Source organism: Myotis brandtii, unplaced genomic scaffold, assembly GCF_000412655.1.
Source record: "Myotis brandtii unplaced genomic scaffold, ASM41265v1 scaffold471, whole genome shotgun sequence".
NCBI lineage: Eukaryota > Metazoa > Chordata > Mammalia > Chiroptera > Vespertilionidae > Myotis > Myotis brandtii.
In genome coordinates this window covers 2,360,867-2,373,462 of record NW_005367989.1, presented here as the reverse complement: position 1 = coordinate 2,373,462, position 12,596 = coordinate 2,360,867, and the positions used below count along the sequence as shown (strand labels likewise).

The 12,596-nt window shown below is 40.2% G+C and overlaps 1 protein-coding gene across 2 annotated transcripts in view; it reads right to left on the bottom strand.

The window, feature by feature from the left end:
* The window catches only part of COL9A1 (collagen, type IX, alpha 1), a 95,308-nt gene that overhangs the window by 71,798 nt on the left and 10,914 nt on the right, over positions 1-12,596 (bottom strand). The window contains exons 6-7 of one of the 2 annotated variants that reach the window (XM_005875865.2): positions 2,100-2,183; positions 1,351-1,371 (exon numbers count right to left, since the gene is read on the bottom strand). In XM_005875865.2, coding sequence (XP_005875927.1) covers positions 1,351-1,371; positions 2,100-2,183 — 105 coding nt within the window. Of the gene's footprint in view, positions 1-1,350; positions 1,372-1,442; positions 1,751-2,099; positions 2,184-12,596 lie in introns of those variants that run through there. The other variant, XM_014547408.1, reaches the window with a different exon arrangement.

The window sequence follows — 12,596 nt, the reverse complement described above, 5'->3', positions numbered from 1 at the left end:
CCGCAGGGCAAGGACACCCCCCTATGGAGGCCAGGTTTTGAAACCCAATATAACAAAATGTATCAAACTTCCAAGCTGCGCAGGTTGCTTGGGTTCTGCCACGTTCTGAACGAGGCTGAACAGTGGGGTCGGAGCAGCATGGAAGCCCCAAAGTGGGGGAGGGGTCCTAGGGCCTCACCCCTAAAAAGTGCACTAAACCAAAAGGGGGTCTGGAGGAAGGCAGGGCCTGATGCCTCTTTTTTTTTCTTTAAAGGATTCAATCATGAAAATGGTGGTCACTGGATACCTTGATTGAATCAGTAATTGCAAGTCAGTGTTTGGACTAAAATGGAACAGCTAAGACTGGCGGTACTCTATATCAGATGGATTACAATATCGTTTTGTAAATCTCTCTAGCCCCGTAGAAATCTGAGGGCAAATACTCTTGAGGAAAAGATTGGGGAGGAGTGGGCAGAAGGTCCCTGAAACCCAGCGAGCGCCTGGCCTCATTTCAGATTCACCTGCAGGGACACCCTCTTGCATGAGGTCTTTGCACCTTGCTTCAAAACGACACCCCTACGGAGTGACTCGGCTTATCGCTTGCAAGCAGCTAAGCTTTGAGGGCGCTGGAGGGACGGGTGGCGTTTGAAATAGTGTGAGCATGTTGCTTAGGGAATGTGGGGACTTTTCCACCCTTCTAAATTTAAAAAAAGAAAAAGAAAAAAAAGAGCTTCTTTCATCAAGGAAAACTTTGTTTTTCTAAACTCCAATGAGCAGACAGGTTACAATGGGGTCTTTGTAAGTGAAACCTCAAACCTCGGCTGGACTCCTCCGCCCCCGGCGCGGGGAGGGAGGCCACGCCGGTGCCTTTGGGAAGTTGCTGAAATGTTTATGGGCGCCAAGGCTGCCCAGTGCCAATCCCCGGGCCACGGGCACCACTCGCAGGACGCATGGCTTAGAGCTGCCCCCGCGGGCTGCAGGAGCGGGAGAGGGAGGTTTAGGGGCGCTGGCCTGAATCCCCATCTTCCCCGGCTCCCTTTTGGCTGTGTCCAGGAGAGGGGAGGGTAGAGAAGGGCAGGTAAAAGGAAACCAAGCTAAAAATTAAAGCCGCGTCTGGAGACACCGAGGGCCTTTAGGGTCTGAGCCCGCAGGGTTAGGTCCCAAGTGAAGGGAGGTGTCCTTTCCCGGACCCATGGGTCATCTGGGGTCCCGATTCCCATGGTACTTGCTGCAGGTGCTCCGGCTGGAGTTAATGCGCCACCCTCAGCCCTGGGGATGCTCCGAGCCCTCCCTACCGCTCCCTCAAAGCTGCGCCCCCACCTTCCCCAGTGTGCGCTGGGAAAATGCAAACACTTTTCGCCCCCAGCTTACCTGATCGGGAGCCTGGCTGGGCTGGTGGAGAAAAAGACGGGGAGAAAGTGAGAAGGCGCCCCGCCCCCGCCCCAAACTCTCGCACAACTTACTTGAGCCGCGCACAGGCAGAGCCCTGACAGCAGCAGTCGCAGCCCAAGGGCCCCGTGGTCCCGCGCCGTCCATGCCATGCCCACCACCCTCTACTAATCCCCGGGACCGGTTCTGCCTCCGCCGCCCGGCTGGGGTTCGGGACCCGCCACGCGCACAGAGTGGTACTTCTTCCCCCGCAAAAAGCGCCCCCGGGATTAGTGGTTGCAAAGGTGCCTGGGCGGGGGAGGCGTACGTTCCTCCGGTTTATGAATGGCCCTGGAGAGGGTCCTGGGGATTGGAGGAGAGCTTGCGCCCGGCCCGGGGGACGGATAAAATGACAACAGTCCCCTTAACCCTTTCCCCAACCACACAGGCTCTGCCTCCGCCCACCCGGCCCACTGCCGCCACTGGCTGTCCTCAGAGCCTCCTCGGGTGGCCTGTGCGCCTCGGTGGGCCGCGAGTAGACTTTCAGCTTTCTTGGAGGAGCGTTTTGGGAGGGAGTAAGCGACCAAAGGTAGAATCAGATACCCCTGGGTGGTTTCTACCCTCCAGACTGTGCTTCCTTAGGATCTATCCGATGGGTACAGCAAAGCCCAGACTTTTTGGAGAAAGAGTATGGGAGGCAGGATGGAGAGGCATCAGCGGGGTGGAAGGGGCAGATGGTCAAGGGGACTCACCGTTATCCTGGCTGGGAGCTCATGGCAAGTTTCTCTGCTGGGTCGAAGTGGGTCACAATGGATCAGCATCCATTGAAGTTCAAACTGAACAAAGACAGCAGACAGTCAGTGCAGGTTCTTTTGGAGAACAGAAACAGGTCATTTAAGAGAAAGGTGAGTTGGTAAGTGTGGTCCAATTGCTAAGTGACTGGGGACCAACTTGAACTGGTTGATCTCGGTGCACCAGGACTTTCATTGTTCCTTGAATATAAATTTCCACTGGAAATGGGCTGGAATCCCAAGTTTCTCTGATCATTGGATGCAGATGTCTTTAGCTCTGCATTACTCCAGCATAGCCTAGGCAGGAAACCGACTGCTGGGCACTGATTTTCTATTTCTGTTCTCACCATAACCCCCTCCCCCCCCCAAGAAGTCCATTCTATTAAAATGAGACTGGAGAGAACAAAGAAATGTCCTAGTCACAAGCCAGTAAGACTTAGAGGCTGAATTGGAACCCAGGCCTACTGAACTCCACGGAGAACATATGTGCTAAGAGTTCATATGGGAGAAGATTAAGGACAGGCAGCCAAAGAGGTGGCACCCAGGAATAAAGTCGAGGAAAGAAAATCGGATCCTGGAAGAAATATGCATGCTAGAGAAGACATCCTCCATGGAGTGGTCACAGGTTGAAATAGAAATAGGAAGGACCAGAAATGGTGGGAATGAGAGGGAAATCTAGGACTCAGGGGGGAAACAGCATAATAAAAAAATATTTAGATTTGGTATAATTTTAGTCATTGGTTGCAGAGATATAAAATTCTAAGCACTTGAAATCCAACTTCTTACATTTTAGCAGGTGCTAAGGGAGAAAACAGAGTGGAACAGAAACGATACAGGCCAAAGGAAGAGTGGCCAGATCTGAATCTGAGAGCCTCAGGAGACAAGAGGGAAACACACACACACACACACACACACAAACACACACACACACTCACAGGTGTATTCCACAAGAAGCATGCCACTATGTGCCTTGCTGGCCCCTCTTAAATTGAGACAGTTCCTTGCTAGGCATTTCAAGTCAGACCCATATTTCTTGGTCAGTTGATTCTTCTGGCGTTATGTTGATGTCTAGTTAAGTGTCCACGTTCCAAATCTAAACATTATCTCTTTTTTAATTCAATAATGAATTGTACTCCACCCCACCTGCCAAGTTGACTCTAGAGCTGCTGGATCTAGAATTAACTTGGATACATTTTTCCACTGTTACGGATCTTCCAGAGTTGAAGTTACTGGATGAGAGACCAGAATTGGAGAGGATGAAGGATAAAGTCTTTCCCTTCTACCCACAATGAATGGAAAGTTCAACAAAATGAAGTTTTCCCTTATAAAAGGTCAAAATAAGACATTAAACTTTCACATCCCTGCATTGATGCCTCTTCTTACATGATTCTAAGTGTCCTAGAGTCCTCTTTCTCCATTATTCTTGTTTTTCTCAACCTTACCAGGCCTTTTCTCCAGAAAATGTGGATATCTGGAAAAATGAGTTAAGTAGGATGACAAGAAAGTGAGCCACTAAATCAAGACATATCTTAAGATGGAAATTTATTTGTGGATTATATGATAATTATCTGTTTCTTCATGGTTTGAATTATTTAATAATATTATACTGACATCCTTCAAAAGAACTGCTTTCCAAAGACACAATGTCTTGCAGGTAAGGAAATTACTTTCATCAAACACTATTTTCATTGAAATACTTTTGTATGTTTGGGAGAGATTTTATTTTGTTTTGTTCTAAATTGCAGTGGGAATTTTAAAAGGAAGATAAAAGAAAGAATGGAACAAACCTTTTTCTTAATGAATACTAATTACCTGGCAGTGCCTCAAACAACTCTTTGAAGCAGATCATACCTGGGGTGAAGTGGAGCAGAGAGGTTAAATCATTTGCCACAGGTCACACAGCTAGTAAAAGGCAGAGCTAGCATTCCAAATGTGCCTGACTCTAAAATAAGAGTTTTCTCTACTACCCTACTCAGCCTCCCCAAAAAATACAGAGTGAGTTATAATTTTGTAAGGAGGTAACCAAGGCATGTGGTAGTTGAATATTTGTATTTATTAAAGATGAATAGAAAAGAACTATCTAGAAATTAAAACTATGTAAGCTAGTTTCCAACATCTGCTAGAAAACTTCAGAACTAGACTAAAACACTTTTATAAGAATTCAAACCTTTTCCTATTTGCATGCTTGTAACGGAAATATATCCAGAAGCAAAATTTCTAGTGTTCTTCCAAAAACTGACAGCTATTTCTATATGCAGTTTTATATTAATGTGTATAATGAAATATCATATAGGAAAAATAATTATAATTTTTTCTCAGCGACCAGATAAAAATATTACCAGAATAAGAAAAGATATATTTCCACTCCCTACCTCTCAAAATAAGAGATACCACACATAATTTTATTCACTAAATCCTTTGTGAACTGGTAACTCAGACTTAGAATGGAGAGTGTATGTGTAACATTTTAATTCTCAAAAATAATTTATACCTTAATCACCTTGAGAAGCTTTAATTATACTTATTGCAAATGCAAAATGATTCATTAAGCTGTTTTCTCACAAAATGTAATTCTCTCTGGATAAATTGGCACACCTGTTTAAATATGTGAGATGCAATTGTGGCACAGGATAATGGAGGAATGAAATGTAATTCATCTGTGAATACAGGCTGGGTTGTTCAGAGTGCGACATAGATCAGAAGTTTCTGAACACATCTGTGCATCCACATAAACACCACCTACGTACTAATAATCATCTCTACAACAACCATTTTTTGGCATGCAATATGAATTCCAATTTGCATGTTAATTATTTTGAAGGAAGATTGGCAGAGTTCCTTGGTAAAAGTCACTTTCATTATACATCTAAAATGCTGATTTCCACACGTTTCTCATTTTCATACCTGGAATCATTCTTCTCTTTGAATGCACACTGACAAAATATATCTGACAAATATTTTAATTTAGTCCTTCAGGCAACATCTTTTAAGCCCCAATATAAGCCAGGCACAAAGGAAACATTCTAGGGAAACCAGACATATTCTCCCCCACCCCCACAAGGAGTTTACAGTTTGTAAGACTTGAAAAATCCAAGCAAAGAAATTTTAAAAGATTTTTTAAAAATGTGTTCAATAGAACATAAAATGCCCTAAAACAGTCCATCCTTCTCAACATAAAATAAGTTGCCATGTCTCAGGGACTTGTGTGAGTGTAAGGTGCCTTATATATGCCCAGCTTGGCATTATCCAATTATTTTCTTTAGGAAACTAAGGTATAATTCCAGCCCCTAAGACAAAGTAGTGTCCAGCTGACAACTCATTAAAGCAAGTAATTTTGGCCCCAACTCTCTACTCTTTTAATAGGACGAGTGATTTCTACTTATGTTGCTAGGTTGTTGAGAAAAATTAATAAGGTATTTAATTCCTTCATAAAAACTAAACAAAAACTAATAGCAGACAACTATCTTTTCTTTCTGAGAGAATTCTATTGACAGACTATGGAACTTCACTCAATATTAATGAGAATGAAACACACACTGTGTGTTTGGTGTGTGTGTGTGTGTGTGTGTGTGTTTGCAAACTGAATTATGATTAAATTTTGCAAGTATAAAATACCTAAAAACTAGCTCTTCAAATATTTTTTTAACCAGAGAGATGTTTCATTAAGCCTCTGTCTACTCAGTGGCAACATATATTTGAAAAAATACTTGAATTCTTAGATCTCATCCTTCTTTTCAGTTTATGTCAAAACGTTGGTTTCTACCATAAGGGACCTCCTTCAAGTGGAGCTTCCTGGTTACTGAGCAGGAGGCTCTCAGTTGCCTTGAAATGAGAAATTTCCCCAACTCTACGTAAACTAGGCCATGCAGTTTCACACACAGTGCTAGGAATTGTAGTTAAATATGAGTAGGTGACAATCATCTGAATCATACCAAGGCAGAGACAGAATGATGAGAGGAAAGAGAACAGATGACTTGAAGGTAGCAGACCTGGAGTGTAGTAATTTATTCATTTTTTGTCAACATATCTTTATGTAATACATTCCTGTGCTTTGATATCAATACTATGGAAGATACAAAAATATTTAGTATATAGGCCAGTATCTAAGCCAAAAAATGTTTTTGACAATAAATACTATTGCAGTTGACATGTGATATCAACAAGGGGATCATATAACATGTCATATGTGAGTAGGGTCCAGAAACAATTGAGATTTTCATAAGCAAAGAAGAGGAGGGTAACACAGTTCTGAAGAGAGGTGACACTAACAAGGCACCAGGGTGGAAAGTGATGTAGAAAAAAAGATCAAATTTGCTGTTGCAAAGAGTAAACAGATTTTTGCCCCTTGAATTCTAAGCTAAGGAATTTTAACATTGTTGGGAAGCTGATTATTGGATGTCTATTAAAATGTGTCTGCAACAGAGATAGGAATGGGGAAAGGCGGCCTAATTGAAAAGGGCATTTCAAGGAGATTCATGTGGTAATAAGGGCCTGATCCTTTGAGGCAGGAGAAGGCTGCTCTAGTATAGCATCAAGAAGTGTTATCCTCTGAACTATGCTGAATCATCCTGAGTTATTTGCCCACTTAAAACAACAACAACAAAAACAACAACAACAATACCCTTCCTCATCCCACATCCCTCTTCAGCTACCATCTGTTTTCTGCTCCTCTTCATATAAAATTCAAAAGAGTTGTCTATATCCATTGACTCCAATTCCTTTCCCTTCCATTCTCTCTTGAATTCTTTCCAACTCAGCTTTTTCTCCCGTTACTCCAATCAGTCTTTTCTCAAATTTACCCTCATTGGTTTCTAAATCCAATGGTCCACTCTTAGTCCTCATCTTATTTGATGCATGAACAACACTGGAGTGGGTTGGCCATTCCATCTTCCTTGAAATACTATTTTCCCTTGACTTTCAGGGAACCATAATCTGCTAGTTCTCTCCTATATCATAGGCTGCTTTCCTCAGTCTCTAGATGAATCTTCCTCATCTCAGCAACTTCTAAATGTTGGCTGTTTCAGGGTTCAATGCTAGGACTTCTCTACACACTCATCTCTCAGTAATTTAATCTTGTTCCATAGCTCTTAATACCATATGCATGCTGACAAGTTCCAGAGTTCTATTCCCAGCAGGACCTGTCTCTTGAACTCCAGAAGAACATATCAAACTGCCTGCTCAGTATCCTTACTTAGATGTCTAAAATTGTGATCAACTTAGATGTTCCAGACTAACTCCTAATAGTCTCATTGATGCCTGCTGTCACCACAGCCTTTCCCATCTCAGTAAATGACAACTCTGTATTCGTAACGAGTCATGCCAAAAATATTGATGTCATCCTTGATTCTGCTTTCTCTCTTCTACTTCAAATCCTGTTTTCTATACCCTCAAATATACCAGCATCTGCCCACTGTGCACCACATCCACCACTACCACCCTCTTCTCTTAAGGATCTCTTAAATGTTCTGTACTTCTCTCCCCCTACAGTATATTGTCAAACAGCAACCAAAAAAAATGCTTTTTATAAATGAGAGCATTCTGATTATCTATCCAAAACCATCTGATAGCTTCCCATCTTACACAGAAGGAGATCCAAAATACTAACACAATATTTCCATCCTCACTCTATCTTGTTACCTCATTGCCTACTTCTCTCAGTCTCATTCTAGCCACCCTGGTCTCCATGCTATCCTCAAACATAACAGACAGCTCGAACACCAGCTCTTTTCACTCTATATTCCCGACTCCTTGATTTCTCCTTTCTGAGATATCCACATGCTAATTCCCTTAACTCTTTCAGGTTTCTCCTAAAAAAATTTTTTCTCAATAAGGACCTCTCTCCAGGCACAACAATTTCCTGCTTCATTTTTCTCCATAGCATTTGTGACCACCTGGCATACTATACATTTACTCATTTATTCATTTGTGTCCATCTCTTCTCCCCAGAATGAATGTAAGTTCCATCTGAGCTTTAATTTCTGCCTATAACTTAGCAGATATTTAATAAACAGTTGTTTAGTGTTAATAAGTGAATGCATAGCAGTGGGTAAGAAATATAGTGAAAAAAGAATTAATCATATTTTTCCTCTGGTTTGACGAAGAGTTGAGGCAAGCCCCCTCCCCTGCCTGGGTTTCAATTTCTCACCTGTACACTGAGAGGTTTGGATTAGATTCACTCAGTTTCCTCCAGCTGTGAGAGCCCATGATTGTATTGACACCAACGCATTGTAACCAAAACCACTAACCATGCAGAAATCAACATGAAGAGAAGGAAAACCACCACTGATTTAACTTCTTGCCTTCTAGCCACCCAATCTACATAACAAAGATTTCTTTATGCCATGAGTCCACACAGATTTTAATAGAAATAGAAAAACTAATAGCACTGATTTTTTAAAAAATTGCAACAGTATGGGCACAGGTAAGGCCAATAAAAATATTTACTGTTTTCAATTTTCCATTAAAAAAAAAGTTTGACCATTATTTTCTTTTTATTCCAGTTATCTATAGTCCTTTCCCCCAGTCAGGCTTCTTCTATATTGGCATCTCTTTTACTGTGTGTTCTTCCCCTTTCATTGCCACCTAGTGGAAAATCCAGCTGATGTTGTTCTATGGTCTACAATGCAGCGGGCTAGGTTTTATCTCCAAAAAAATTGTTTTGACAGTCAGCATTCAGAAGTATTCCAATCAAGTCTCATCAAAGTGTTTTAAAAAGTATTTTCTCTGAATATGGTTCAAATAACATTGCCATTTCTTTGTATTTATTTATTACTTCCAAGTGAAAGCATATTTGTAAAAGGTGTACTTGTCAAAAACAATTTCATAAGCAAACTTAATAGTTTAGATACTATGCATAGTAGGTATTATTCATTTCCTAAATCACTAATAACTTTCCTGCAATGTTTCTTAAATACCAGAAACAATATTAATCACAACTTCATAATTGATTTTTCCATATTATCATCTATGACACTTACCCTGTTTTACATTTGGAGGTTAGTATGATTTAATTCTATGGAGTAGAGAAGAGGATAGATAGCTCCTCCATCAGCTTTTGGGGGTGGGGTTTTTTATTTTATTCTTTCTATTTACTTTTATATTTTCTCTTAATTTAACAAAAATAACATAGAGTTACACACTTGAAATATATTTTTAAAAGCACTTATCTGTCTGATTAATCCTGTTCTGCATTGTTTTATTTGGAATATGCACAGGATTTGTAATGCCACATAAACTTTTATCCTCCCTCAAACAAGCCCAAACCCCCAGTGTACATCCCTGAAAAGGGAAAAAGGCTAACTTTGTTTTCTAATAGAGCTGTACCAAATAACTCTCCCAGGCAATCATGCTGACAACAAACAATAAAGAACCTGTCATAAAGTAACATGTTTTTTATGATATGCTGCCAGGAAACTGAGCTTTGCAGTGGGATAAATGGCACCATCCTAAAATATAGGCACAGCGGAGAATAGGAAATATGGGATTTATTGTTTTAAAATAAAACTAACAATGTCTTACAGCAGTACATTGGGAAAAATATAAAATGCTCTGAGGCCACTAAATAACCATGAAGGATGAGAAGGTGTTTGAGTTGTAGACCACGTGAGCGGCTGTATTGCAAGCCTTAGGAAAACCTCCTGAAATTGGTTTCTTTTTCCAATTTAAAACTGGGAAAGAGACAAAAGATACAATAGATAGGGGAAAGTCACAAACAAGTACAATATAAATGAGTCGTTTAGCATTGATGCTCCATCAAATGTTGTTTTCAATTGCCTCTTTTATTAAGTAGTTCCTAGGGCTACCTCTTGACATCTGTAATTGCCTATAGAAGGAATATTTGCTTTTGTTTGATCCTGAAAAAAGTGTTCAATTAATGCAGTGTCAAAGATTAGAATGAATCCAATTTCATGAAAGAAAATTGAAAAATACACTGTTCCTTGTTGTTTTCATGCTATTGGCACATTTCATTTTAATTTAAAATTTCTCACATAGTGTTACTATTTGCTGTCTGCAAATTGAGAAATGGGTGCCCTATCAATGTACTTCTACCTCGCAGAATAGATGGATACCAATACTCATCACTCTCTAAGTCTTCTAAGGGACATGTAGTCACTTAATCTTCAGTAATTGTCAGCAACTTCAGTTTCAGCCAAATTTGGTGATATCATAGGACATAAAAGAGGGCAAAGGGACAACTTGTGGGCATCTGGGCTTTGTCTGGGAACTTGTATGGGTATTTGACCATTCTGCAGGGGTCCTCAAACTTTTTAAACAGGGAGCCAGTTCACTGTCCCTCAGACCGTTGGAGGGCCAGACTATAGTTTAAAAAAAAAGCTATGAACAAATTCCTATGCACACTGCACATATCTTATTTTTAAGTAAAAAAACAAAACGGGAACAAATACAATATTTGTATTTGCATTTGGCCCACGGGCCGTAGTTTGAGGACCCCTGATTCTTAGTCTGGAAAAGTGAGGAGAGGTGTAGAAAACTAATAAAGTTTGAAAAGGGAAGAATTGGTAAACATGAGAATTCACAAATGAGAGTCCCTTTGCCTAGAATATCAGACCTTATCTTCTTCTGGATAACTCTGATTCATCCCCAGGGTTCCTCTTAGACATCATCTCCTTTAGGAAACATCCTTGAATTCCACTCTCAGCCTCCCTGCCCTAATCTGAGTGAGGAGTTTTTCCCATGTGCTTCCATTAACTATCATGGTCCTTATTGTGTTATATTGTCATTGTTTACCATCTCAACTCCTCACCCTCTATAGACTGAAGACTATAAAGGCTGCGATTAACTTTGTATACCCAGTATGTAAGCACATGATGACATTCACATTCACTAAGTAAATAAACAAGTAGGTTTAATGTCTGAGGACATGTTCCTTCTTTAAAAAAAAAAGTTTGTCCTTTAAAGTAAATTCGAAAAAATCTATGCAAATCACAAATGTCTTCCAAAATAAAAATGATGAGTTTTATAAGGAAGGATATATAGTTGCACATATTTTTGTTTTTTATCAGAGGAAAGTTAGTTGCCATAGCAGAAAAATGAGGTAGATTAGAAATCTTATACCTAACCCTGTTTCTTGCAAGCTCAGAAACCTGCTTGAGATTACTTCTTCGACTGAGAAATGGAGATAATCCTATCTGTGCTTGTTAACTTATAAAAGTATTGCAAGGATCAAATAAGTTAATGGGAATGAAAGAATTTTGAAAACATTACATTGGTATATTAAGGGTAATAAAATGTTTTTTTTAAAGCATAAATGGGCTTTTTTTAAATAGAGATTTCTACTTTTTCTTAAACAGAGTGAAAGTTGAGGAATACATTTTGGTGACGAGCTTGAATTTGACATTGTCACTGTCAGTCCTTAGATATAAGTAAAAGTTTTTTGGCCTATATCCCTGTTCTATTTTAGTTTTTGCCACTACCATCACCACCACCATATCATCAAATATGGAATTTTTTATACCCTTAATATACTAAGTCTCTTGTGTTTCCTTGTGGGAGAGTCAGAGTGAGTACAAAAGAAACAATTGTTCAGGTCTGTTTCAAGTACCTTTAACATTGGCTACACTGTACTGACTGACAAACTCCTTGGTGAACCAGCAGCAAAATGTAACAGCAGCCTCCAGGTTCTTTGCTGCCTTCCTGCACTTGAAAGAATAAAGTAGAAGATAACTGGTCCTAACTGGTCTCCATGGTGATGTGAGACCAGATTTGTCGGAAAACTTACAGACAGCTATAACATTATTGGCTGTACTATAATATGATGAAATAACATTGTGACTTCACTGTTCTGGCAACCAGGTAATTTAATAGCATGCTAGCAACAGGATTCAGAATTATAATTACTTGTACTGTTTTCAAGGCTAATGAATCAATAAATTAATTGTACAAGTACTTGATCAATAGACATCACAGTGAGGGAGTCCCCTTAGGTCTTTTTCCCCCTCATCCCTGGTATTGCAGAAGTTCAGTGTTGTCTGAAAAGCACTCCAGTGCCTCTGCAAAGATTAGACTGCCTAACTTTCAAAATGGCACAACAGTGGTCCCATGGGCTTTCTGACCCAGCACACTTGAGGTGTGATAACTCATTCATTGAAGAAATACTTTCTCAAGTGTCTACAAGCCAGACCAGCAATGTGGCAGTTACAAATTGTTTCCTGTCCATCACAGAATATAGAAATTTCACACCACCCTTCACACTAATCACAATTCTTCCCTTGGAAATAAGTTATTTGAACTATTCCATTACTGGGATGTCTGATAACCTTTTTCCTCCCTTTGGAGAAGGGCAGAGAAACAATTCAAAATCATTGTATCACCGCTGCTACATTCCATGACATGAGTTAGGTAACTAGAATTTAATAGTTGAGAGAGAGAGAGAGAGAAAGAGAGAGAGAGAGAGAGAGAGAGAGAGATTGGCATCAATAATTTCTTTATTGAGCCATA